General features: G+C 34.2%; 1 protein-coding gene across 1 annotated transcript in view; it reads right to left on the reverse strand.

Moving 5' to 3' along the window:
- Dscam3 (Down syndrome cell adhesion molecule 3) overlaps positions 1–27,441 on the reverse strand; it is a 200,392-nt gene that overhangs the window by 157,301 nt on the left and 15,650 nt on the right. The window contains 1 exon segment of the mRNA XM_064216635.1: positions 10,132–10,303. Coding sequence (XP_064072705.1) covers positions 10,132–10,303 — 172 coding nt within the window.

Here is a 27,441-nt window from a genome sequence, read left to right on the forward strand (position 1 = left end):
TTATAAAATTGTATATTAAAATTGTCAGTTAGACTAATTAAGAGTTTCAGGCCAGTTCGTTTAGGTTGAATCTTCATTCCGAATCTGTCATAGCTTCAAGGACTTGTACGAGCCTACTAAGAATAAACTACGTTTTGATTGCTTATATAATACATTTCACTGCCACCAATTACTCCACGTGTCTATACCAAAGCTTATTAAGCTTTTATATCGTCGATTTTTATTGGTGTATTATGAAATTATTTCAAAAGCCCGTCACTATCATACAAGTACAAAATAAATTAAAAAGCTACAATAAGTTTGACGTCACACAGACAGATCATAAAATCAGTGCTGGGTTTTGGAACCAAACTTGGAAACTTGGAACCTATTTAGGATACGATTGCAGTCATTGTTTCTCAAATCTCTTTTATTTCTCTTTATTGTTTAGATTAGGTAATGTTTTCTTTGTCTGATTTTTGTCAAATGTATGTATATATATTTACTTACTTGTATACTTTTATATTTATGTATTTATATAGAGGGGATTTTTTTCAAATGTAACATATTCGTGTCCTAAATATTCTTTTTCTTCTTCAGAATATTTTGATAAACACTTTATTCTCTAAACAATAATAATGCCCTCAAGTCAAAAATGAAAGTACCTTCATAAACAAGCTATTAAATTTGTTGTACACTATATATTGCTTCTTTGTTTATGTAAAAAAGAAACTAACTTATATAATAAGTAAGCTTGGAACGGATTCCACTTCTATTTCTCGTGTGAATTGGTGGACTTATGGGAAAGAAAAGTATTCGAAATATGCGGATATTTTATCTATGTTATCCCTAAGCAAATGAGTACTCAGTAGTGCTTGTCTGTATTTGTTTTATTTTGTCTGATGACTAGACACAGACGTATTGGCCGTAGATTTGGTGAATCCTGTTATTTGTTGGAGGTTGATATGTTAATATGTATGACGTTTTCTTATAATATAGTTAGGTGGTTAAATTAACCACCTGACGGTAAGTGATCGCCACCGCACATAGACATTAGTTCTGTAAGAAATTAATTACTCCTTATATCACCATTAGAAGCCTTATCTTAGAAGCTAAGACGTAATGTTTGTAGATAAACTGCTTCAAGCACTCTTGAAACGAGAGCACGACAATACTAAGTACAGCAATCCGCAACACTAGCCAACACCAAGTCAAAGTGTTTGGTTTGTCTTCTTCTCGTTATTTGACAGTTTTGCTTTCTTGGATTGTTTCTTGATTGCCTGTGTTAGAATGGTCAAGACGTGTTTTATTCACTGATCCATCTCGAGTACCATCCACTGGTCGGTATTAGCAAAAACAATTGCATGTTACAATTGCCAACAATTACCTATGAAGTTAAAAAATCACGTACAATATAATCTACACAATTTTAACGATCTATTCAATTTTTTAACTAAACATCAGTGTCATCTGTCAGCGTTATATCACTGCGTGTATGTGTGGTTGGCAATTAGTTCCCAACGGGTCAACGTAGGCAAATGCGTCAAAACCACTGGCCGACATACTCTGCACGGAATACAGGCAAATTATTAAAACATTTGCCTTAACACTGTTTGCATATATTGTTGCATGTAATAGCTTTGCACAGGAATTTACTGCTTTAGTGGAATAAATCGGATTTTTTATTAAAACGGCTGAAATAGTCGCTTTTTTTTAAAAAATATTTTTTTAGAAATAGGTTCAACGTTTAAATTATTTTGAGTAATTGCATGCAATTTATATGGAACTAATTGTTTCCTGAAACGATTTAAAACAATTTGAGAATTTGGATTTAGAACGTGTGTTGCTTTACGATTACAATAATTCGGTAAATATTTTATTAATTATAGGAAAGTCATAAAATTAACAATATTAACAAAACAATGAAAGAATCAAAGATTAGTAAATAGATTGTTCAGAGGCCCTGCGAATAGAATATATTATGGATTTCAAACGAAAATCAAAGATTCAATTCTAGGCCATTGGTAAAACAAGTAAGTTTTCGTAAGCCTATTTTGTTTTTTTATATTAATTTTTCAATTTTTTGTGAGGTAATCATCCTAAGCCGATGAAGTTCTACGAGACATACGAAAATTATACAGCGCACTGAAGTTTTGTACAAGTAGCCACTTGGAAATGTCCAACAATGGGTCAAGGACTCTAAATTTGAGAAAAAGGGTTAGAGCTGTAAAACTAGACAGCTCAAATCAAAATGGTTTGTGCAACACATATGTGCAAGATTCCTCTAAATGTTTATCTGATCAAGAAATAATTATAGACATAAATTATAAAAATTCAGTGAAAATGAACTAAAACTTTTCTTGCAGAGATTTAAGTGCGTCATCTGGTTAAGATTAGTGTAATTTAATCACCACCCGATTCTCACTTACTAGTAAACCGTTTGAATATAACAGTTCCTTTTTACGGTGAACATTGACTAGCAATAGTATTTCAACAACGATTTCCAGTAGAAACTGTATGAATTATACATGAAGGTAGTTAAATGGACACGTAAGTGCCCTTTGCTGCAGACGATGACAGTGAGAAATTACAAAGTTCTTTGCCAATGCGCTCAACGTGCGTCATAAGACATCCTTGTCTTTAACAACATTCACTCGCTCACCCTTGACTCACACATACTCAAACATATTGCAACCGTTAAATGCAAGTTTCTATGTGTGAGTTTAACGTCGGACTTACAAAGTACTAGAATTTCCTAGTTTCCTTGAAGCTCAATCGATATGAGAACCATGTTTAGATGTAAAAAAGTCGATTTAAGTTTATGCTGGTATTTAATATTTCTTTTACAGATTACGATCAGAATACCAGGATACGATCTGCAGATCTTACTAGCTAGATCAAGAAGGCAGTCAAAGACTACAATAATCTTATCATTGATCATACAACTTTACTTGACTGTAATTTAAGTAGTATCTTAAACAAACAAACAAACTGGGGTGGTTTAAATGAAATAAACCTTTGAATAACAATTCACTTTAAATACAGTAACATCAATAATTACATTTCATTAGTGTTCCATTTCTTGTAAACGGCCTTTCCTATTAAGCAAAATGTCCGATTTATTCCACCAAGCAGCCCTACGAGTAAGTGGTTACAATATATTATCAGAAAAGTCAATTTTGACGCTTTAACTCTCAAGGTTAATATTGAATTTTGGTTTTCCAATTTTTTTCGCATTATCATTTGCAGATAAGACATTTGAAACTTGAATACTATTACTGCTAAAGAATCAAAAATTTAACACTACATCTTATTGTGTCTGCTGATCGTAGAATTCATATTTATATTTTGTTTTTTGTCTTTAATACAAATAGTTAATTTATGTCTTGTTTATTTTGTTTAACAAAATAACATTATCAGGCTTATATGGTCACGTATTCCACCTAATATTAAGTGATATACCTTCAGCTATACCCATTGGCATCTCAAGAAAATTGATCGAAATTTGAGTCTAATTGTCATCGCCTGTCATGACATTTCTGATGTTGCTGATAAGTGGTTGATATCCAACAAGAAGATCTGCTCAAAGCTTTCTTCTGACAAACAGTCTTACCAAAAATATATTTCGAAAGCCATCAAAAAAACTTTAGTCAAACAAATGAATCTTTTTTCCCTTACCGCAAATATTTTTTTACTATTGTTCCCCGGCGGCTGAGCGAGTAAACGCTTTAATAAAATTGGTTCCGCACACCTGGCCCTGCACAAACGAGAACAATTTCAAACAGACAGTTCGATCCCAGCATTCCTCTTGAGACTCCGTTAAAGATACGGGGAAAAGTGGTTTAAATTGAACAAATAACGGCTATTTAAATCGAGCACTGGTTCGTAATCTTGTTCAAATATCTTTTAGTATTTGTCACAAGTAAATAAATGCCACTTTATTTATTTATTTAAGGGAGGCATGTGAGAAAATGGGAGTCCGTTGATAATGGTCACCTTCAGACTTTGCTTAAACAAACCAAAATTGGAGCGGGATCGTGGAATAGGTTTACTTTTCCTCAGGAGTAGATAACAACTCTTACTATTACATTATATTTCTTCACTATCTGGAAAAGACCAATCTTTTACCAATAAGACCACCTTTTTCTATAAATTCTGTTTTAAAATAAATATTTACCTGTTTTTTTTGTTTGCAGTAACTGAAATATTTTCATACTATATAGAGGTCTTGTAAAACTTCTACTCGATTCTTTCCATAGCACATTTCATCGTTCTCAAAGATAGAACTATTCAAAATGTCTTATACATATTTCATGGCGGCTTCCATCTCGCGAAATCTTCGCTTTGCGATGAGAGCGTATAATTTTAAGGATAACCATCTTTGCTAGGCGATAACTTTTGTAAAGTCTCGTTTGATGTTACGGAAGTCGGGATTGCTTTCGGAATTCCGAATCAACATTCTTGGTCACTACCAAAAGGTCGCTCATCGTTCAAAATACTTGGTTGCATTATCTAGTACACGCTGCATAGCCTTCAACAAACCTTCTATCTAGTACATTAACCCACCCGAATAATAAAGCCGAGATAACCCCGCTGGGTTACCACTGTTAGATCACGTAAATATTAACCGAAAATTGCGAAATCAATTGCAATTTGCTCGGGGCGAACACTTCTGATTTATCATGTGCTTAATTTGCAATTACAGAGTTACTGGATTTATATGACACCTGTGTTTGTAGACACACTTGTACATTTTAATATGTTTTGTGTTCGCTAGTTTGTTAACTAGTAATTGTTCCCAAAATTAAAAAGTGATATTTTTAGGTCGTAATGTTAATTCGATAGCTTATTAAACTGATAAAACATCATTAATTATACAATTATGTCATATTTTTTTTCTTTCGTAGTAATCGCTCTTCGTTTGGTTTTAATCTTCGGAGTTCTTATAAGTTCTTCTCTCCTATAATACCTTAAATAAATAGGTTTACAGTAAACGAGTGTTTTTACTACATTCGTTGATCCGACGAAAGCCCGAAACCTTTATCAATCTTGTGTGTGTCCGTTCATTTGTCACAGTCTATTTTTTCTTAAAGATAAAATGAAGTTTAAATATTTTTATGGGAAAGAAAAATGTATACTGATCAAAATGGGTAACATCAAATGATGAGATTAATATTGAGAAATACAAGAATAAATTTAAATTTTAAGCGGCTTAAGCTGAAAACTAAATTAGAGCATTAAAATTTTAGCATTAAAATAAAGGCAAATGTTCTCTGAAAACATATGGATTATAGGGCTTCGCGAAAAGTTTAGAAGAAAACCTAAACAAAAATCTTAATCCATGTCTTCCTGAAAAAGTTTTTACAAATATTTTCCATATTTCGCAGGAAATATAATACTTTCTACTTCATTTTCTATTAAGTATTCGATCTATTCTCTGTACTATCGCGATGTTTAAATTCTACTACTATTTATTTTAATTTTGTTAGCAACGAAATTAGTTGTCTACCCAATAAGGTTGTAATGAATCATTATATCAACATCAAGTTGATTGTATCGTAATATTAATTGGATTATTAATACAATTTTGATTGATAATTTTGAAATGGCTCGTTTTAAAATCAAAGTCAAACATATTTGTTGTGGACAGAAAGTTACAATAAGGTAAATGTTCATGCTAAGGTGTCGACTAGGAATTCCTTGACAGAATATTAACATTTATCAAACAGTAAGCCTTGAATTTTTCGTTTAAGAGCAAGCGGTTTTGATGAATTTCGAATGTACTTTGGATGTTTATTGTAAATGAGAAGGTATTTAACATTACATTAACAGCCTGTAAATTTCCCACTGTTGGGCTAAGGCCTCCTCTCCCTTTGAGGAGAAGGCTTGGAACATATTCCACCACGCTGCTTCAATGCGGGTTGGTGGACACACATGTGGCAGAATTTCGTTGAAATTAGACACATGCAAGTTTCCTCACGATGTTTTCTTCACCGCCGAGCACGAGATGAATTATAAACACAAATTAAGCACATGAAAATTCAGTGGTGCTTGCCTGGGTTTGAACCCGCAATCATCGGTTTTTTTTTTTATACTAGAGGTGGCAAACGAGCAAGAGGCTCACCTGATGGAAAGTGACTACCACCTCCCATGGACATCTGCAACACCGGGGGGCTTGCAGGTGCGTTGCCGGCCTTTCAGGAAAGAGTACGCTCTTTTCTTGAAGGTTCCTAAGTCGTATCGGTTCGGAAAAACCGCCGGCGAAAGCTGGTTCCACAGAGTGGTTGTGCGAGGCAGAAAGTGTCTTAAAAATCGCGCTGTTGTGGATTTTCGGACATCTAGGTGGTGCGGGTGATATTTGGAATTTTGACGAGATGTCCGAAGGTGAAATTCAGCAGCCGGGATTAATCCGAACAATTCCTCGGAACATTCCCCGTGACAAATTCTGTAGAAGATGCAGAGCGATCCAACATCTCTACGCAAAGCCAAAGGATCAAGCAGATCGGAGAGGGCTTGATCGTCGATAATTCGAGCCGCTCTACGTTGGATATGGTCAAATGGAAGGAGCTGGTACTGGGGAGCACCCGCCCAGAGGTGAGAGCAGTATTCCATGTGAGGCCGATTTTGCGCCTTGTATAGTCTTAGATGATGGGCCGACGTGAAATACTGTCTTGCCTTGCTGAGCACACCGAGCTTTTTTGATGCCAATTTGGCTTTGCCTTCCAATTGACCGCGGAACTGAACGAGGCTCGAAACATCGACGCCAAGTATTCCGATACTAGCTGAAAGGTTAAGATGCACGCGTTAGCCACTGGGCTATCTCGGCTCTTTTTAGAATTCTATTTTATGAACTTAATGCTTACATTATGAGCAACTGGAACCGGTCGCACGTGTCCATACTAACGAGAGCAAAAGTCTTGTAGCTTGATTGTCGAACACACTTCAGTAATTATTTTTGACAAATAAACATTTTAAGAACAATATAATACGTTGGATTCATTAAAAAATATATGGCGATAGAATGATGAGAATCGAGAATATATTACTGGATATTATTTTTTGGTTTTTATATCTAATCTAAATATATATTTGATTCTATTATTAATTTTATCGCATACTATAAGATTTTCAGTTTCAAATGAAGTTTTCTTTGTTCCCATCAACTAACTCTCCGATAAACTTGCGTTTCTCAAACACCGATAAAATTGATGATATTTTAGCAATGTTATCGTTGGAAGCGCTGCGCTCGACACGCGATCTCGGTCTCGGGTTACGTTACGTGACAAGTTATGCGAGTGCGGCAACTTAAACAGATTGTTATTTTATAACACTGTTAGATAGACTAGCAAATGCGCCGTCGGATAGTAAGTCCACCATAGCCCGCTTCGGTTAACGTTTACGTTTTCCATCGACTAATATCTCGATTATTAATCAATATAATATTCCATTGTGGAGCTTATTTCTTTAACATTATACTTAAACTCACCTGATATCCTTATCGTTCTTTATTTATTAAATTCATAAACATCAAACAGAGACCTTGTTTTGTAAGATGAATAATATATTTTGATATAATATTTGAATAATAAAGACCAACGACTTCGTTTCTCGCGTCTCGTGAAACGAAACATATCTGGCTTCCACGTGCTTGTACTGTAATTTATATTTATATGTATATTTATTTATTTATTAGGGCGGATTGCGAGTAAGCCATGTCATGAGTGATGAGTATGGACATAAAATACATAATATATATTTTTTTTATGATATAGGTAGGCAGACGAGCAATGGACCACCTGATGGTAAGTGGTCACCATCGCCCCTAGACATTGGCGCCGCAAGAAATATTAACCATTCCCTACATCACCAATGCGCCATCAAACCACATAACGGTAAATTAGTATGAAGCTAGCTAGCTAGCTAGTATCACCAAAAATTGCGAATCTGACAGGAAAAATAAAAATAAAATTTAACAAGCTCAGGCTTGAAATTTTTATTGACACCAATGTTTAAGGTCATAACGGTTATTAGGTTACAACTCTGTAACAAAACATACAATACTGGCGTAGATTTAGCATTACGGTTGAGTCCTTTACGTACGGATGCATAATATAATAAACATTTAAACGAGGCCTTGCATCAGTAACGTTTTAATAAAGCGTTACACACAAATTCGAAATTGTAATATTACTCTTGTCATGGTCAAAGGTTTAATGCTAAAACGCTTTAGGGTAGGCCTTTGTCTAACTCCGGTTTGAGTGTTCCGGTTACAAGGGTATCTAAGCCAGTACTACGGGCACAAGGATAATGATATCTGAGTTCCCAAGATCGATGACGCATTGCCTATATGAGGAATGTCAGTACCGATGATGATGAGCTGATGATGAGATGACCTATTTGTCAGTCCGCTGCTTACGACACAAAGGTAAAAGAAGAATGTCATCCCCCTCGAAGCAGTATGTCATTTAGTTTTAGGGGACAATAGTACGCAAGTCGTTTTAGTAAACATTGCTAGGCAAAAAAGTATTTTTATAATTACACGGTTATATTTAAAATCTAAAATCGGATTGGTTTAACTTTAGCAGATTTAAGAGAAATAGCGCCGCCAGTGATTATACCAATTTACTCTTATTGGAAATCTTTATCCGGTGCTGATCCCGATCTGCTGAAAAGAAAACTAATCGTACCTCCGGCTTCAAAGCTTTAAGTCTGATCTTGTGTAAATCTACACTGGGTTTATCTCGATTAGTTAATTCTTTTACATTTTCAAACCAATGCTCCTAACATTACACAATTTACTTGCAGTCGATGTAAAAAATAAATGAATGTACTTACAAATGCAATAAAGCATTATTTGTTAGATTAGCAAGGTATAGTAAAGTCATATATATATTTGGAGTTTATCCGCCATACTGCTTTAGCGCGGGTTGGGTTGACTTACTCCAAGCTGAAATACATCCGACAAATTAAGGATATTCATTTAAGTACTTGCCTAGTAGCGATCACAACAATATTGGTTACGTGTATATAATCATTAAAATACGAATTTCATGCCAATTGTTGTAAAAAAAAGGTTTAAGTTATTCGCGATAGTGTGTTGCACCAGGATAAGTGTGGGCAGCTCTCCAGACGAAAGAGTTCCCGACCAGGAAAACATAGATTTTGCCGCTGTATAACTCTGAAGAGATGAGTTGAATCTTCAAGAGAAATAGAACAAAAGAAAGATCTGCCCGAGGACACCCTTCTCAAGAAGATAAGACTTCTATCGTAGTAATTATTAAAAAAAATGGTTATACTTTAACTTAAAATACCGCGGTTGGCATGCGGTCGCCTAACCCACTTTTAAAACACGTATAAGTTTCGGCACGTGTAGCTGCACCGCCACCGAGACTTAGTCAACTAGGACACATCAGTTATTAATTTTAAGTGCTTATTGATAAGTTGATGATGTTACTTTTTCAATAAATAAATAAATCCTATCGGAACAGCGGTGAAGAGGACCAGCTCCAAAAGTGAAGATCGAGGAATTGCGATTTTTTGACCCCATCAATTAACCTTCCACGAAATCTTGCCCCTCAGAAACACCCATACAGACCCACCATAAGATGATATTATTGAGTATATTAATATAATTTAGTTTAATGTGTTTTGATATCATTGTATTATTTTATTGTACCTATAAATAATATAGCCGTCTCTTTTTCATGTTTGATTTTGAGGAATTTTAGTGCTTTTAAATAAGTTTACTTTAGAGATTGTACTCCACGAAATCGGTATTGCTTTTCTTTAAATATATTACCTTGTATCGGGAGATTAGGGGATAGGATCGGGATTATATTATGTATCCCTATATAATAGTATTACTGTTTTTATAGTTACTGTCAGAAGATTTTTTTTTTTAAAGAATAATTGGTAAATGGGTGAACGTATCTTATTTTGCTTTTTATTTTATTTTTTTTGTTTTAGTGCGACTGATATGAATGCACGAATTAAATATTCGTTCATTGAACGTTACGAGAACGAAATATTATGAAAGAAAATAAATTGATCGAAATATGCAACTATATATTTCAGTTGATTACTCCAAAACGATTTGCCGGACATAATTATATATGCTTGTTACATAAGCACGTATCAGAAAACTTAACTTACCTTAATCCAGGAACGTCCTCTAGTTGTGCCCCATCAGGCTGCTGCCAAGCGAGCTGAGGCGTAGGAAAGCCGTGAGCCGCACAAGATACTCTGGCGCCCGTGCTGTTGGAGAATACGAGCCTTGATGGCGGCTCCATCAAAAACACGGGCCCGTGCTCCTGGCCCTCTCCACCTGGGAAATAGAGAATCTTATCAAGCGGGAATTATATTCCGTTCAGAAATTAAATGAAGTAATATTAGGGATTATTTTGTATTTTTTAATATTTTATAAGATATACCTTGTCAATAAGCAAAGCATATTTTCTATGAGTTAAAAGTTTTCAATAATCTAGCTTAGACTATTTGTTGTTACATATTGCTTAATTTTTAAGTAAAGAGAGGTTCTTAGATTCTGTATGGAATTCTCACGGAAATCTTACATTTTAACAAAATTAATAAGTAATCTTATCTATACTTATAAAACAACAAGTCCTGACTGACTGACTGATTCATCATCACCGAGCGTAAACTATTAAAGTCAGGGCCATTAAAATTGGTCAGTAGGGTCGTTATATTGAGAACGCACCCACTAAGGAAGAATTTTTGGAATTCATATCCCTTAAGGGGTAAAATAGGGGTTGAGAGTTTGTATTGAAGTGCGTCATTTTTTAAGTCCGAAATATGAATCTTAATTTTGAGCTACTGATTAAAAATGTGTAGATATGTATTTTAGCATTTCTGGCTATTCTATCTCTAAGGGGTGAAATAGGGGTAACCTACATATTAACATTTCTCATATATGAAAGCTATTCTGGAAGTCCGTCATTTTTTAAGTTAGAAGATTGGCGCTTCAATAATCTTACTCAGGAGTTAGAGACCTCCAAAATTATGCAACGGCACCAGAATAATAGTAAAGAAACTCCATCGTAATGTCATACAGGCTACAGTTATCACTCGATTTGCTAAAGGAAAAACGGTGTATGTTCCACGAAAATCTTTGATACCGTCAGAATACCCCTTTGAATCACGAGAGTACAGTTCGTGCTTTAAGTCGATTTCGCCATGACAATTAATAAAGCACAAGGTAAAACCTTTAAAATGGTCCGAGTAGATTTAAGAGAAGACTGTTTTTCCCATGAACAGGTCTACGTAGCCTGTTCGAGAGTGAGCTCTGCGAGCAGTCTGATGATTCTAACGCAAATCTAACCACAAATGTGGTATGCAAAGAGATCTTAAATTAACGTAATATTTTGAATCAATCTGTAATATAATCATCTTCGACGCGAGCAAAGCCGCGGGCTACAGCTGATTTAAAATCAAATTACCTCATACTTTTTTCACTCTCGTGAGGTAATCAGAAATTACGAAGATATACACATATAATAATAATATCATATAAAACGTAACTAGCCTTTATTCTTTTAATATTTAACCGGATAACAAAGAATATTCACTAACAATATGTTATCAAATAATACCACAAAGCCTTTAATTTATGTACGAATCCATTAACCGGAGCTCTTTCGGTATAGATAGATCGTAATAGTACGAGTAGAACTGAACACAGATTGTCGAATTAACACCGAGAGCCGCTTTAATGCAAGCAGATATAACGTGATATTTGCATTTCAAACATTCGCCAGCCGTACTGATTTGCCGGCTGCTGTGAATGCAGTAACTCATTAGTGATTTACTTAAGATAACAGCCGTGATTGTAAATAACGTATCGATAATATTATTAAGCACTTTAAAGTGCTTGATCAGTCTACAATTGTTTCATTGTGTTAATTTAAAGCTTCAGCTTTAGACTTTATTCTCGATTAATATAAGGATAAGTTGTAGAAAAATCATAGATTACGTTGATACGAGTAAGTTCTTCGTGAGGTTTTAGCGTCAATTTTGATAATACATCTGGAAGAAAAGTAGCGTGGGCCGATGAAGTTATCACTCTTTGTAATTCTCATAAGCTATGGTCCACAACGACCAGATGTAATTGTGCTCAATTGTGCTCTTAGTACTTACCTGGATAATAGATTGAACCAAGTCTGTAATGAGAATATCCTCCATTTTGAGAGTCACTCATTCTTCTGGGAAGATCTTTATGATCTTGGAAGACATGGTAAAGCGGAATTGGTATAGAGTTGGTTCTGCTGAGACATTTATTCGTCTTCGATGCGGGTGAGCCAAACTCATAGCTTAGCATGTAAGATGTTCACGACAATTCTTTTTTTTTTTAATTTATACTTTAGAGAACTGTTACAGTGTCGTTATTGATACAATATTTTTATGGTCAAAGTTTTTATTATACCAAAACATTTTATGAAGACTATCTAACTACATGTAGGCATAAACTATTGATATTTCTCAACAAGATGTTGAGCACCAGGCTCTCGAGATCCCAATAATCCGATTTCCATAGAACTTAGCACACGAATTATACTACTCTGCGAAATATCTAGGGCGGACTGCAAGTATTGAACCATGCTATTTTGGGACAAATTCAATATTAATCGTAGTATGTAGCTTTACACGATGACGCAATCGTAGAAACATTTTCTGTATTAACTGTTACTTTTATAAATATTATAATCGTATATCGCCGAAAATACTGAGTGGTCTTTAAAGATTGCGGGTTTAGACGCGAGCACATACAACTCAATTTCCTGGACTAAGCTCAGCAGTGGCAAAATTTACTGTTGATTGATGTTTTGTTGAAATATTTTTGTATTGCGTGTCTTAGTATAAAGAAGTAGAGGATATAAAAAATACAGATAAACTTATAAGTAGATTTTATATTATTTATTTAACACTAGTGCAGGTGTACATTATGTTTAAAAACGAAGTTACTTAAAAGCTCTGACTTTATTGAGTTCCAATTATGAGTGTGATGCGTTTAGTTAAGACAGTATAATACAATACATAATTCAATTCATTGCCAGCTATGTTGGTTAAAAATTCAATTAATTGATGGAATATTTTCCCATAGAGTCATAATAATATTTTATATTTTAGATTTTCATAAAAATTGGATCGAGTTTTTCTTACGTATCTTTATATATTTTTTGTAAAGATATATGTTCACTGGATTAGAAAAAAATCATGACATAATAGTTTCTCATTTCGTTTTACAATAGAATCGGTTCTTTAAGACTCGTTACTCCTCACATCACCAATGCACTGCAAACCTTGTCAATGTAGTTACACTGGCTCACTCACCTTTGAAAAAAGAAATCAGTAATACTAAGAATTGCTATTTGGTTCTAAAATGCGACTTATACCCTACTAAGAAGTGAAGCAGCTACCCACTGCTGTGCACAAGCAAATATCTTGAAAAGGTTCAAAGCTTATTGTACTGCTGAACACGCAGTGATACATTTTTTGGGACAAATCCAGACGTCATCAGCGCTGAGCATGAAATAGAACGGAAAAACAATTGAGAAACATAAAAATACGATGGTGTGTACTCTTGGGGTTGAATCCGTAATCTTCGAATAATGTGTTCTTTGGACTGCACCATCTCGGCTCTTTATCTGGATTCTTATTCAATTTTATATAATTTATCCACACAAAGAATCAGGTCAGCCTTTTAGAGGAAGTTCAGTAGAATACACGCGTACAAAAGAATTATATACATGTAGGTAAACAGAAAAGGCTGTTTTGGTAGGAGTAAATGTACAATTCAAAGTTCAGCGATAAACTATAATGTTCTGGATTTAATCTGGAAATCGTTTGTGAGATTCCAGATGAAAATTCTGAGCGTTTTTTCTCAACTGCAGTTTAACTACTTCTCGTGCGTCGCAATCACAAACTTTACCCTAATCTTGTAATAACTGCTGGGAACTGCATTGCCAAGTGGAAAACAATTTTTATTATAATTTTTTATGTGATTCGTCTCTTGTACTACAACTTAGGTAAGTATTCTATTTTATATTTAGCGGCGATATCACACTACTTTCTATACTATAGTATATTAAAAAGTTATCAAAGCTATATATTTTTAAAATACTACCTGAACCTGCGACTTTACCCGCGCTAACATAATATATATATAGGTAAAGTTTAATTATGTTAGCATTACGGATTGTGTTATATATATATATATAAACCCCCACTTTAACCCACCGAAGGGGTGAATTAAAAAATTTAACCTATGTCTTTCGCCGGGACTCAAACTATCTCCATAAAAATTTTTAACAAAATCGGTTCAGCGGCTTAAGCGTAAGGATCCTAATATGATAGAGTATGGTGAATAGAAAAATACCACGCATTACGTCAGAGGACATTTCTAATATACCACTAGAGGTAAAATACCGAGTGTTGCCTCATGTGCATCCACCGACGTACATTGTAACGACGCAAAGGGATAAGAACTCTTAATTAAATAAGGCATTAACCAAAAGCGAGACTTACTGTTTATATATTGAATCTTACGAAATTAATATATATAGATGTAACAAAACATATATTTAACAAAGAAATATATATAGAGAAATACAAAGGAATACATGCTATCCTCATAAGTCTTGCTTTTGTACACGTCATCACTTCTACTTTTTAATCACATTAACGCAATAATGTATTAGCAAAGCAACCTAGTTAGTGATGGAAATAATGTAGGTAACCATAAAAACGAAAAAAATAGTAACAAACTTAAATCGTGTGTAGAAAATTTATAGAGTGCAACGATAAAATTTAGATGATTTTTTTAAATGTAATTTTCATTCCAAATAATGAGGATGACAAATACTAAAGTAAAAAATTAATGTCAAGACTGGAATCGAACTTTTGACCATATGTCCACCGCGACACAGTACAGCCGCCATTTTAAATAGGCAATGTGGTGCAGCTTAGCTTACAAGCAGTACAATTATTTATTTCCTCTGTAATTAATCCAATACATAAATCTCCAAATATTCAAAACTTTAAAGTAATTAGCCGTAAAATTTAATAGACGATCTAAACGTGTAATAATTCACAAAATTATATCGTTTGCCGTGCCAAGTAATTCCGCAAGTCGTATCTTAAGTCCGAATGGGCAGTACAAGTTTTTACAAGTTACGTAAGTTATTCAAGATTGCGTACCGTCCCCGGGAGTGCTGACTCTTTTATGATATTATTTCAAAGTTCCCTCGAGAATTTCATGCAAAAAACATTATATTCAACTTTTTTATTATTTCATGCCATTGCGTTATAAATAAAAATATTACCTCCGTTGTTTTTAGCCTTTGATTGTATCTATACAAATAAATAAAACTGAAGAATCTGTCCTCAAAAACGACTAAGCTGATTTTAAGAGGACCTTGACTAGCTTAGATCACTTTTCTCAGATTAATAATTAGGATTTTGGGCAAAATAATTAAACATATTAAATTGTTAACGATTCAACCCCTAAAAAGAGGCAGTCGCGTGTAACGGCTAGTTTAAAATAAGATAGTTCTGTTTATTGTAAATTAATAGAGTGGAAATATTCCACCGCTGGGCCTTCTCACCTATTCTGAGGAAAAGGTTTCGAGCTTACTCCAACACGCTGTTCCAATGCACGGTGTTGCTTTACTTTACTATTTATTCTAATTGTGTATATTAATAGTGCCCAGTTCCATTGTTATAGCGTAGAATGTAGATAAAATCCGGGGTCGGATCGAGCAAATAAGCGAGTATTGGGTGTTTATGTTAATGAGTTCTCAGTTTCAGCCTGGAGTTAATGTGCCTCGTGCCTGGAAAAGCGCGTATAGTTGCTGGTCATGCGTGTTCGGATCTCTCTGCGGTCACGTCAGATTGCCTTTCACTCGGACTATGATAGTGCAGGAATAGATGGTATATGTGTGTTTATATATATGTTCGTGTAATACGTTATTAACTGGTCTTTATTGATGGCCACCTATTTGGAATACAAGGATAAATTAAACGGGATACATTTTGCTTGTGCTGTTGTTGATTTGTGACTATTCAAAAGCTTTTATTTAACCTCGCCTGTTTGCATGCCTGGGTCAAATATTGAATATAAATCACTTACATAGAATCAATTTAGCTGACATTTCGCTAGAATACAAAACAACAATAACAATACAACTGGTGGCAATATATATTGTATTAAATTTTATTCGTTTTATTTCAAAGACTACAATAAAAGCATGTTTTTATTTTGTAAAGTATTTTTTATATTAAAAAAAAATATGTGTTTTTATGAATTTGTTATATTTTAAAGAGAGATATTTTTATTTATCATGTATCAAATCAATATTATACCGACAAATCTATTGGATACATATTACTTTTGAAATCGATTTCATAACATTTTAAAATGTCTGGTTAGTTGACAATACAGAGTCAGAGCAAACTGGTTTACGGTAAGTCTAAGGCAATTAATTTTGCACGTACACGGCTGGTGTATCCTTATTGGTATGTAACATTGTACATTAAGTCATCCGTCTGTTTATGCATGTTTCCATTGACATACAGATGTCATAGATTTAAGATGATGTAATAATTATCGGATTGATATAGGCTATGGCGACAATTTTAAAATCAGACTTATAATATAAGTAGGCACCCGGTTATAAGTCGAGAAAACTTGGGCAGGCGACCAAAACTAGCAACATAACTTGATTTCCGAAGCTCAGGATTACCATTCAAGTACAATAGGCGTACTGGCAAATGGGTCACCAGAATATGGTAAGTTCCATATATTACTAGCTCGCCACCGGCATTAGAAACTAAGATGTCATAGCCCTTGTGCCTGTAGTTACACTGGCTCACTCAACCTGAGAACCCGATTAAAACAACTTAGTATTGTTGTATTCCGGTAGAATATCTGATGAGTCTACTTACCTAGACGAGCTTGTCCAAAACTCTATCACCAAGTTATTTTTTTAGTTTTTTTACCCTCATAATCCAACGGGACTATACAACCGATTCCATCACGATGTTTAAATGCCACTAGATAGATGTACATGTGGTAGAGCTTCATCTGATATGTAAGTTACATCACGATGTTTTCTTCACATCTAAGCGAATGAATTGACCATATTTGAACCCCTTATTGACTAAGATATATAAAATAGCTAAGGAGTGACGTTTATTCAAATATCTAAATAATAACAGGTAATAGTATCATAGTAAAAAGTATATAAAAGTTCATATAAAATAGATCCAGGATTTCAGGCGCTTAAAAATATTTACACATAAATATATGAAACGCGAAATACAGAGCAGCTATTGTTTCAATAGGAACAGTTAAAAAGAGTTATGATGCTGTGTGCAGGGTTGGCGATAAACGATTACTAAAACTATAATCTTTAAAAAGTATCAATATTTATTTATAGAAATATTTATTAACTTGTTCAAAGACAAAAAGTTTTTAAAGCCCAGACAAATTTAAACCTGAGACTGAACCTTTTTTAAAGATAGCATGTTGAGTAGGGGGGCGCACTTTAAGTAGTAATAAAACTATAATAAATAATTAATTATTGTATAACTTATAATATTCTACTTTATAGGGAGAACTTCATTCAAATTTAGAAATATTTAATGTATTATAATGAGTTATTTTATTTTGAATTAAAAAAATCTGATGTCGTGTCTTGTGTATTGTTATATAAAAAAAAAATTTTAAGTAAACAATTGTCTCAGAATACGATCGCTTTGTTAACTGAAATCAGATGAGATATTTTTCTTTATATGTCAACAATCATTTCGTCATATAAATAATGAACGCTTCATGATAAATTTTAGGTACTGCGGCCAATATTAATAGAAATTAGTTAACTACGGAAGAGATATGTACCTGCTAATAATTATCGGTCTATATTAGCTCGCAGCCGTTGGTAAATTATGTTCTCTTAATATCACTTTCCAATGAGAGGGCAATCTGACACGACTGAAGATAGCTCAGGTGGATGATCAGAAACAACGACTTCTTTTTTTTTATAGTATCGTTAGGTGGACGAGCAAATGGGCCGCCTGATGATAAGTTGTCACCACCGCCCATAGACAACGGCGCTGTAAGAAATATTAGCCATTCCTTATATCACCAATGCGCCACCACCCTTGGGAACTAAGCTGTTATGTCCCATGTGCCTGTAGTTACACTGGCTCACTTACCCTTCAAACCAGAATACAATAATACAGCTGTTTGGCGGTAGAATATCTGATGTGGGTGGTATCTACCCAGACGGGCTAGCACACGGTTTACTTATTTTATCAACCTTATATTTCAACCCTCATAAGATGCTTTATACTACCTTGCCAATAGACACTAAGTTAACAGCAACAGTTAACACAGATAGAAAATGCCATAAGTGACGCAACGCTGCTATTAAAAGCTAACAGTATTCACAAAATAAAATAAAAAAACAGTTTGTAAGTTATGTGACAACCCTGGATCGAGTGCGCGTGGCGTCGATGTTTTGTGGTCTTTGTTTCGGAGTGAACGCTACTGTAACCTGGCGTTCATTTACAGATGTATTCAACTATAATCGAATTGGTGAAGAATAAGAGTTGAACTATTAATTTTTGTTTGTATTGCATTCACCTGCTCTCTCTGTGTTTAAATTATTGTTTTTTATTTAATGTTTAATCATAGATGAAGAAATTATGACCAATGAGCAACTTGAATAGAAAAGGAACGAAGAGTAGTACTACCAAAAATAACTTAAATACGCACTTTTATGAAGGAAGAACTTGATGTTAAGGCCTTACCAAGTACCACCCAATCATCAGATATACTCAGATATACAACCGTCAAATAATAACTTAGTATTTTTATGTTCTGGTTTTAAGGGGAGTGAGCCAGTGTAACTACAAGCAGAAGAGACAAAACATCATAACTTCAGAGGTTGGTCGTGCAAAGGCGATGTAAGGAACGGTTAATGTTTCTTACAGCGGCTCTACGGGCGGTGACCGCATCCTATTAGGCGTCCCAATTTCCCATCCTTCATATAATTTACAAAATAAGTAGTAGACTAACAACATGAGTGATCTTATCATAACGAATGCATGTGGATATCGATTGTACTGATTGCGATATACATCGAATTTGCCAAATTCATACCATACTCGTGTTGTACAAGCTGACAATGTTATCTAATGTCTCCGACGAACAATGTCGGTTCTCACCTCACAGATGCTTGTTCACAATTAGCTTTAGACATGTGCAATGTTCACAGCAGTATCATTTACAATACAAGCACCGAATACAGACTGATATGAAAATTGAGCCTGTTTCGGCCTCAAATAGAAGTACAAAGGTAGTATGTAATATTGGATATATTATTTACTTATAATTTGTTACAAAGTGTAAGCTTTTATTTTGGTTTACAAAATTTACTAATCCGATTCAAATGAAGGTTCAACGTTCCGATGGATGAAATATTATTTCAAAAAGGCCACAAAACATTATAACAAAATATTATTTATTTAAGTTGATATATGTATATTAAACGTTAAGCTGCCACTGATTTGAAATTTAGATTCTACCCGGTAACTGGAAAAAAAAACTGTAATTTATCTTTCCACCAATTTGCATAGTATGTTGATATATTATATATTATTTTGGGATCTATCTCTATATAATATATAAGATATCAACATAATATAAATCAATATAGTCGGGCTAATAATAATATGTCATGAATTTTATGCAGGATATATTTTAGCCGTATTGGCGTTTGCTCCCGTTTTAACTTCACTTTTAATTTATCATACAAAATGACGATTCAAAATGCTAACAGATACTCGTTTTAAAGTAAACTTAATCTTAATCGATCGAGTACCTAAAAAAGAGTTGTAAGAAACGTATCAGTAAAATAATTTTATAATAAAGAATTTCCATCGATACCGAGGAAAATTTTACAAGTTTATTTGTGCGATGAAGACAAAGTCCATATTTTGCTGTAATTGGACTGGGCAAAGGAAACTTCGCGAGTAAGTTATTGCGTGAGCTGGAGCATTAGTTAGTAATTGGGCTAATGGAATATGATATCGTTACGTTAAATAAAAGATAAACACTAACATAGATGTTGAACTCAGAAAGGTAACTAATTTAGATATATAATCGAAAAAACCCGCCTGTCTCATCACGATCACTCCGAAATTATAGGTCCGATTGTCTTGAAATTAAGCATATTACTAATATCGTGATGTAGTCGCTCACTAAGATAGGATAAGGATTGTTGGAAATTTTGAATTCCAAGGAGGAAGTGGGAGGGAAAATTTGTATATTGTTGTATTATATGATTATATATAAAACTTCATTCAAGAAGGCACTTACAAGCACTTTTGAATCATCAGTTTGCGAAGTTGATTTTATGTAATTGATGGCCATATATAAAGATCTGTGCCATGATTTTTTTCAATTTTAAATAGTTTTAATCGATGTGGTAAAACTGAAACCTGGATCAGGAACCAACCATTCAGTTTAATTTTGAATAACTGCCTTGATACATCTCGAAATTAAATTCGAAAACAAAAAGAAAAAGATGTAATCTCGTTGTGCTTCTAAAGAGTCATATATGCCACAGGATTATATTCCTTACGACACCAGTTTATGATATAAAATCGGATAACATTATATAAATTTATACGCACGATGCATTAGCATATAAACAAGATACCGAGCAACTTTGTATCTTTTAGTACATCGGTTAATGAAAACTCCGTTTGAGGTTATTAAGGCTTTATAAAATAACAGTAAAAGCGAAATTGATATAAAATATTAACCAACCTAAATCCGGGCTCCATTACTCATTTGTATTTGGGAATATAAAAATATATCTTTTATAAAGTTTGTTTTTTGTGTCTCTAATATCGCTTTCATGCCCTAACTACTAAACCGATTATCATGATGATTATCACGTTAGGGTATAAATAGAAAACTACATAGGCTACCTAACATCTGACCTCTACTTCCACTAAATAACACTGTCCCACTGTATAAATCATCACACTGTACACTGTACAAATCATTTGATTGCAGAATTTTATTTTTATACCATCATATTCTTATTGAACACTTAAATATATTCGATTTCAAAGTTTTTAGCATTTCGTTTTTTTATTTAAAAATTGGAAATTTAATACAAGTCGTACCAATACCGTGAAAAGGGCATGAACTCGGGATGTATATTTGTGGGAAAGTCCACAATGCTGATAATTCAGTCAAGAGCCCTAGTAAACGGTTAGATCTAGTAGTAACAATTAGACTTTGAGTAAAATTAAGGTGATTTGAGTCTGAATCGATCTTAGTTGTGGACTTCTTAATACTATCGAATATTCTAGTGTTGCCAAAACGTAAATTTTTGGCGTCATACCAAAAATATTCAAGAGATAAATATCAGGGTTCAATTCTTGGCTCTTACGATCTAATATCAAATTGACAAACTTTGACAAATCGTAGCTATCAATCTTCGAAGTTATTCAGATAATGTTCTTCCTTATTCAAATAGAAATTCTACGAAAAAAACAATATAATTTAATAAAATATTAACAAGAAATATTATGTTACGAAACTTTTAAAAAAGTAATTTGAATAACAAATACTTTGATATTAATATTTATTAGATGTACAACATTTACAAAACATTTTTATATTTTGGATTTTCTTATAAATACAAAAGCTAAATATTTTCTATCAGCTCACCGTCTCGGTATAATTAATGTGATATATTTTTGAACGACGAGATTCAATAAAATGAAAATCACAAATTATCTAATAATAAGCCTTTACCGCCTGTTTTCAGATAATTCAATATAGTTATAATTATTCCATAACGTTTTGTTACGTAATTTGTGGAATAACTCCTCCGAATTGCAAAATTTTAATGTTATTGTTTATTTTTATTTATTTACTTTTAGGTTTAGTGTTTTAATAGGATAATAATACATTACTTACAAGTTAAATGGAGGTTTTTTTATATATTATTTATTAGCGTGTGTTTTCAAAGAAACAGTATATATGTATAAAGTCGTAGTATACATAAATAATATCTGTAATACTTATGACAGCGTGAGTTTGACAATGGCCCATAGACAATTTTTATGTGGATAGGTTAAGGTAAACAAATCATAATATACTTTATTAATACTCTAAGTAGGCTCATAAAACTTTTTGAAACGTAATTTTGATATAAAGTTATTATACGTTCGTATATTGCTATAATATATTTGACGTTCCTATTAAAACAGTAATCTATCAGAGCATCAATGGTCTATATACCATCATCATATATATATCAACAAAAAGTGCTTGAATCTGAAAAACATGAAACAAGAGTTAGCTCAATACAAATTCAAAAGTATGATTTTGAACAAACGTAAAAGAGATAACGGGACATTTGGACGGGAAAAGACTACCAAATAACTATTTAATGAACTCCATTCAAAGTATCACCTAAAATGTCGTCCGCAAACAATGTTTATTAAACCTCATAATGGTGGGAACGAAAAACAAAATGGGAACAACAAAGTCATGAGCGCTTCGAAACGTCCAACCTTATTTATGAAGCCTTGTATTTATGAAGCCATATTTCATTGTTTATAGAATGCTTTATTCCGCAACACAATACAACACAATACATTCGTGTTTAATTGTATTCCTCTCGCTTAGTACCTAATTGTTTTTAAATTAACGTAATATTACACATTTCATGAGGGTTTGGGTAACTTTTACGAGTAAATATCGTTACAATCTTGCTATTTATATACCTAACATTAGCTTTAATGTGTTCATTTTACGTGTTATATTTGGTGGGATATGTGCAAGCCCGTCTGGGTAAGTACCACCAATTCATCATATTATACTCAACCGCCAAACAGCAATACTCAGTAATATTGTGCTCTAGTTTGAAGGATAAGTGAGCTAGTTTCACTTCAGGCATTAGAGAACATCTTGGGCTCTAAGGTTGGTTGCGCATTGGTGATATGAGGAATGATTAATATTTCTTACTGTCTATAAATATGGGCAAAAGTGAGTACTTACAATCAGGTTGCCCATTAGACATATAAGACATTAAAAAACAATTTTGATTATAAAAAACGTACAACTGTACTAGACCTCACATCTCATCGCACTTGTAAGTAAAAACTGACTACGCTACGCTTTTTGCAGTGGTTAACTTATTAGCCCACATATCTTGAAGCCCTGGTTTTACAACTGGGCGTGTACTAATAAAAACTTATTTGGGTGTTCTGGAGAGAAATTGCATCATCGGGGCGAGTGAAATTAAGGAAGAAAGTTTGTATTGAACTTCGCTTTTTATGATATTAATAGCAAAATTCAGCAGTTATTGTATTTTTTTTTTAAAAATTCGAAGGCGTTTAAATAGGATATGTAAGTAAGTATGGGGTACATGTCAGTCACCTCCTCGTGGTGTACCCTGGGCAACGGGGCCGGATTGAGCTTGCTCGTCGGCCACGGCTAAGACTGGCGGGAGGGATGCCGCGGGGCCGCTCCTGGTACGTCCCTGATCGGCGTCAGGGCAGACCATGTGAGTGGCCTCGTTGGCTAGGAGGGAGAGGGAGGGCTACTCGAGCCTCCCAGGTGTTTTACACCGGCGGTTAGCGGCGGAGCCTACCATCTTATCCGCAGCAGGGTGTCAGCTTCGTTGACGCCCAGCCTCCAGTGGCGGACTCGGGGGAGTTCGCCACATTCCCACGTGGAGGATGAGGGGGAAGACGCGCACTAGACGCGCTTTCCGTGAATATTCAGCCGCCTTACGGCGACCGGGCGGCATGCGTAAATGCATTTATTCATGCTTTCATTTTCTTCATTTCATGCTCTACGAAAACGTCATGTCGCAGAAGGAGGCAGCGGAACGTGGACGCTGCTGCACATGCAACAACGCTACGCGCACCTTCTCCGCTTGCCTCATACGCGGGTTGACCGTCAGTGCGTCACAGCAGCATTCGAAAGGGATTCTGTGGCGCCCGCTGAAAAGACGGAGAGGGTACCGCTGGTTTTTTAGTGGGTATTCCGGTGCACTAGGGCGCAGTCTAGGGCACCGGCGAGTCCCACATACCTCCCACTTCACATGAAAGAAACACGTAATGGATTTTTCCAGCGAGAAAAAAAATGTATGTAAGTATGTATGGAAGTTTGTTGGTTGGTTATTTTTAAAATTAGAGATTTGGATTGGTTGGTTTCCTTTTTAAAAATTCGCTTATTTATTATATTCCGATTAGTGTTAAAATCTACCAAAAAACTAATATTAAAAAACATCGGTGGATTTCTCTATACTCTTTATCGTGGAATTTCCCCCCACATAAGATCAGGTCCCACATGGCTGATCAAGTAGTATGATCAAGTACACCAAACAGCAATACTTAGTGTTCCTATATTTCGACTCGGAATGATGAGTGAGCCCGTATAATTATAGGCATAAGGGAAGGAAAATCTTTGATCCCAAAATTGGTGGTACATTGGGGAATTTGGTGAAGTAAAACATCGTTTTTAGCCAACCATTTACAAGTCTATACCATATCCATTTAAAAAAAATATACCTTCTTTAGCAATGTTATACAACTTCAGACGCTTAAGAATCAAACCAAAAAACAATTAACGTTAGTCTAAATATTACCGCGCACAATGACTTCAATTGTACGATATAATGCAACTCGGTAATATTTCCCAGACAATTGTAGTGACTCCAAATTGCTGTTGTTTATATAAATTTATTTATATAAACATTTTTTCTCTTCAGGGTTTTCATCTGTCCTGGCGCCAATTAAAATGTAAATTGGAGTCACCCGCCGCGCCTATATGGCGCTTGTATTAAAAATACTATACATTTAGAGGTCTGCCAAAGTATTGAGAGTAAGCCCTATTACCTTTGAAATAAAGTCCATATTTATATGTCATTTAAATGTGTTTCATTTATGAAAACTACACTTTTGATACGATTACATACATTTTAATGTATGTAATCGTATCAAAAGTAATATAACAATAAAAATATATTTGAAGCAAAATTAAATGTTTGTTTAATAATCCTGAATTTCAATAAAGTACCAGGAGCGCATGAACCCATGAGGGTTATCGGGATTAATTCCAACTTTCTTATACATATTGATGGATACACTCCTATGCTAATAGTAAATTGACTTCTCAACCCTCGTACTGATATTATAAGGGTTCTATATTTTGATTAAGGGTTCAGTTCTGACTAAGGGTCTATAATCGTTTTGACTTTTGACCGAACCTCCATTTAACTAGGGGGAAATAAGGAATAAAAGTTATTAAGACATTACGAAGATAATTTGATAAAAAAAAATAACGAAGTTTTATTTTAGTCAACATATATATTTGGTACCACTTCACGTGGCTGGTACCACTTGAAGTGGTAATTACATTTCTCTTTTACAGTAATTATTATTCACTTAATAAATATTTATTTATCGATTTTAGAATACTTTTGTAAGCCTCGATGGAAGCCATTAATCTTAATTATATCTTAAGATTAAGTACCACTGTGGTTTTTGTGTTTGATTTGTATTTGACGACCTCCGTGGTCGAGTAGTGTGTACACCGGTTTTCATGGGTATGCCACTCCGAGGTCCCGGGTTCGATTCCCGGCCGAGTCGATGTAGAAAAAGTTCATTAGTTTTCTATGTTGTCTTGGGTCTGGGTGTTTGTGGTACCGTCGTTACTTCTGATTTTCCATATCACAAGTGCTTTAGCTACTTACATTGGGATCAGAGTGATGTATGTGATGTTGTATTTATAATTCATTTCACGCTCGGCTAAGAAAAACATTATGAAGAAATATTTTTCAATCTGCATTGGGTCAGCCTAGTGGAATAAACTTCATGCTTTCATCTCTAGCAGAGAAACGCTAATTACTCAGCAATATTTACAAGAATACTTTAAATTTTACTCGAGGCTTTTTCATGTCATTAAGGTAGGTGGACTGACGAATGGGCCCCCTGATGGTAAATAGTCACCATCGCCAATAAACATTGATGCTGTGAGAAATATGAACTAAACTTTACAACACCGATAAGAAGGGATATCTTTGGGTGTAGATATTCTGGCTCACGCGACCGTAATAACAAAAATACTAAGTATTGCTGTTCGACGGTAGACTCTATGATATTTGTGTGGTAACTACTCAGAGGGGCTAGTACTTAGTCCTACCACAAACCAATGTACCAAGTAATCACCAAGTAACCACCAAGTCAAGTATATTATTCATAATATTGGATATCAGGTAGTAGTTGATATTGAAATACCCTTCACATAAATACCTGAAAGAAAGTCATATACTCGACCTGATCTTATGTTAGATTATGCAGAGGGCTTCTCGCAACGTTCGCGTAGTTACTTTTGAAGTATTATGATATTTATAAAGGTTAAGGCGCTTATTGACATGTCGAATACTCAGCTTATGCGTGAACATAGTCGACATCTTATATGTTTTGTGCAATAGAAAATGATTACTTTTTTTGAATTATGTTACAAAAATGTTATCATCCAAAATCTGAGTAAGGGCCTTCTTCATGAATGTCAATGGGTGTTTCGATATCATACTGATAAACATATCAGTGAATACAGATTTTTACAACAATACAATATTATTTTGTAAATCATCTGTTGAACGAGCCATGGAAGAGATTGCATGCAGAGACGCATCTGCACTTGAAACGCTCATTGATCATTTGCGAATCAATGATGTCCGTTTATATATTATTATATGTATGTTTCAAATAACGAAAATGTGTTTATTATTATTGTACATGAACTTAACTATATTTGTGAAAATGAAATTATAAAAAATATATATATATCCCGCTGAGTTTCTGTCGCCGGTTCTTCTCAGGTCCGAGGTGGTAATTTCCGAACCGGTGGTAGATTTTTGACTATCAATAAGCAAGTGTAATCACTTCTACATTGAATAAAGATTTTTGATTTTGACTTATACATATGTTTAATTGATATTTTTAATCAGAAGACTACATCATTCTGCAATACGAGTATTTTTACCATGATTTCCTATATCGTCAAACACGTTACAATTTGTTGCTGTCACAAATTTGCACATTCATTACATATTGGCTTTATTCAACCCGCAATCCAAATATTCCATTCACGTTTTTCCTCAACTGGTCCTGCCCTACTTATATGAATATATTAAGCTATTGATAATGTCTATGGTATTTGTTCACAAAAAAAAAACAATTCTATTTTGTGTGATAGAGTTCACGGCGTTTGTGAATTATTATAAAAGACAAAACGTTTGGAATCCCAGAAAATTTTATTTGTTCGCGGGAGAACAAAGGAAATTTTATAAAGTAAACGCCCTGTTAGGAACTGTCAAGTTTTATGCTTATCTACGCTCTTGA

The sequence above is a fragment of the Vanessa tameamea genome, chromosome 2, assembly GCF_037043105.1.
Source record: "Vanessa tameamea isolate UH-Manoa-2023 chromosome 2, ilVanTame1 primary haplotype, whole genome shotgun sequence".
Taxonomy (NCBI): domain Eukaryota; kingdom Metazoa; phylum Arthropoda; class Insecta; order Lepidoptera; family Nymphalidae; genus Vanessa; species Vanessa tameamea.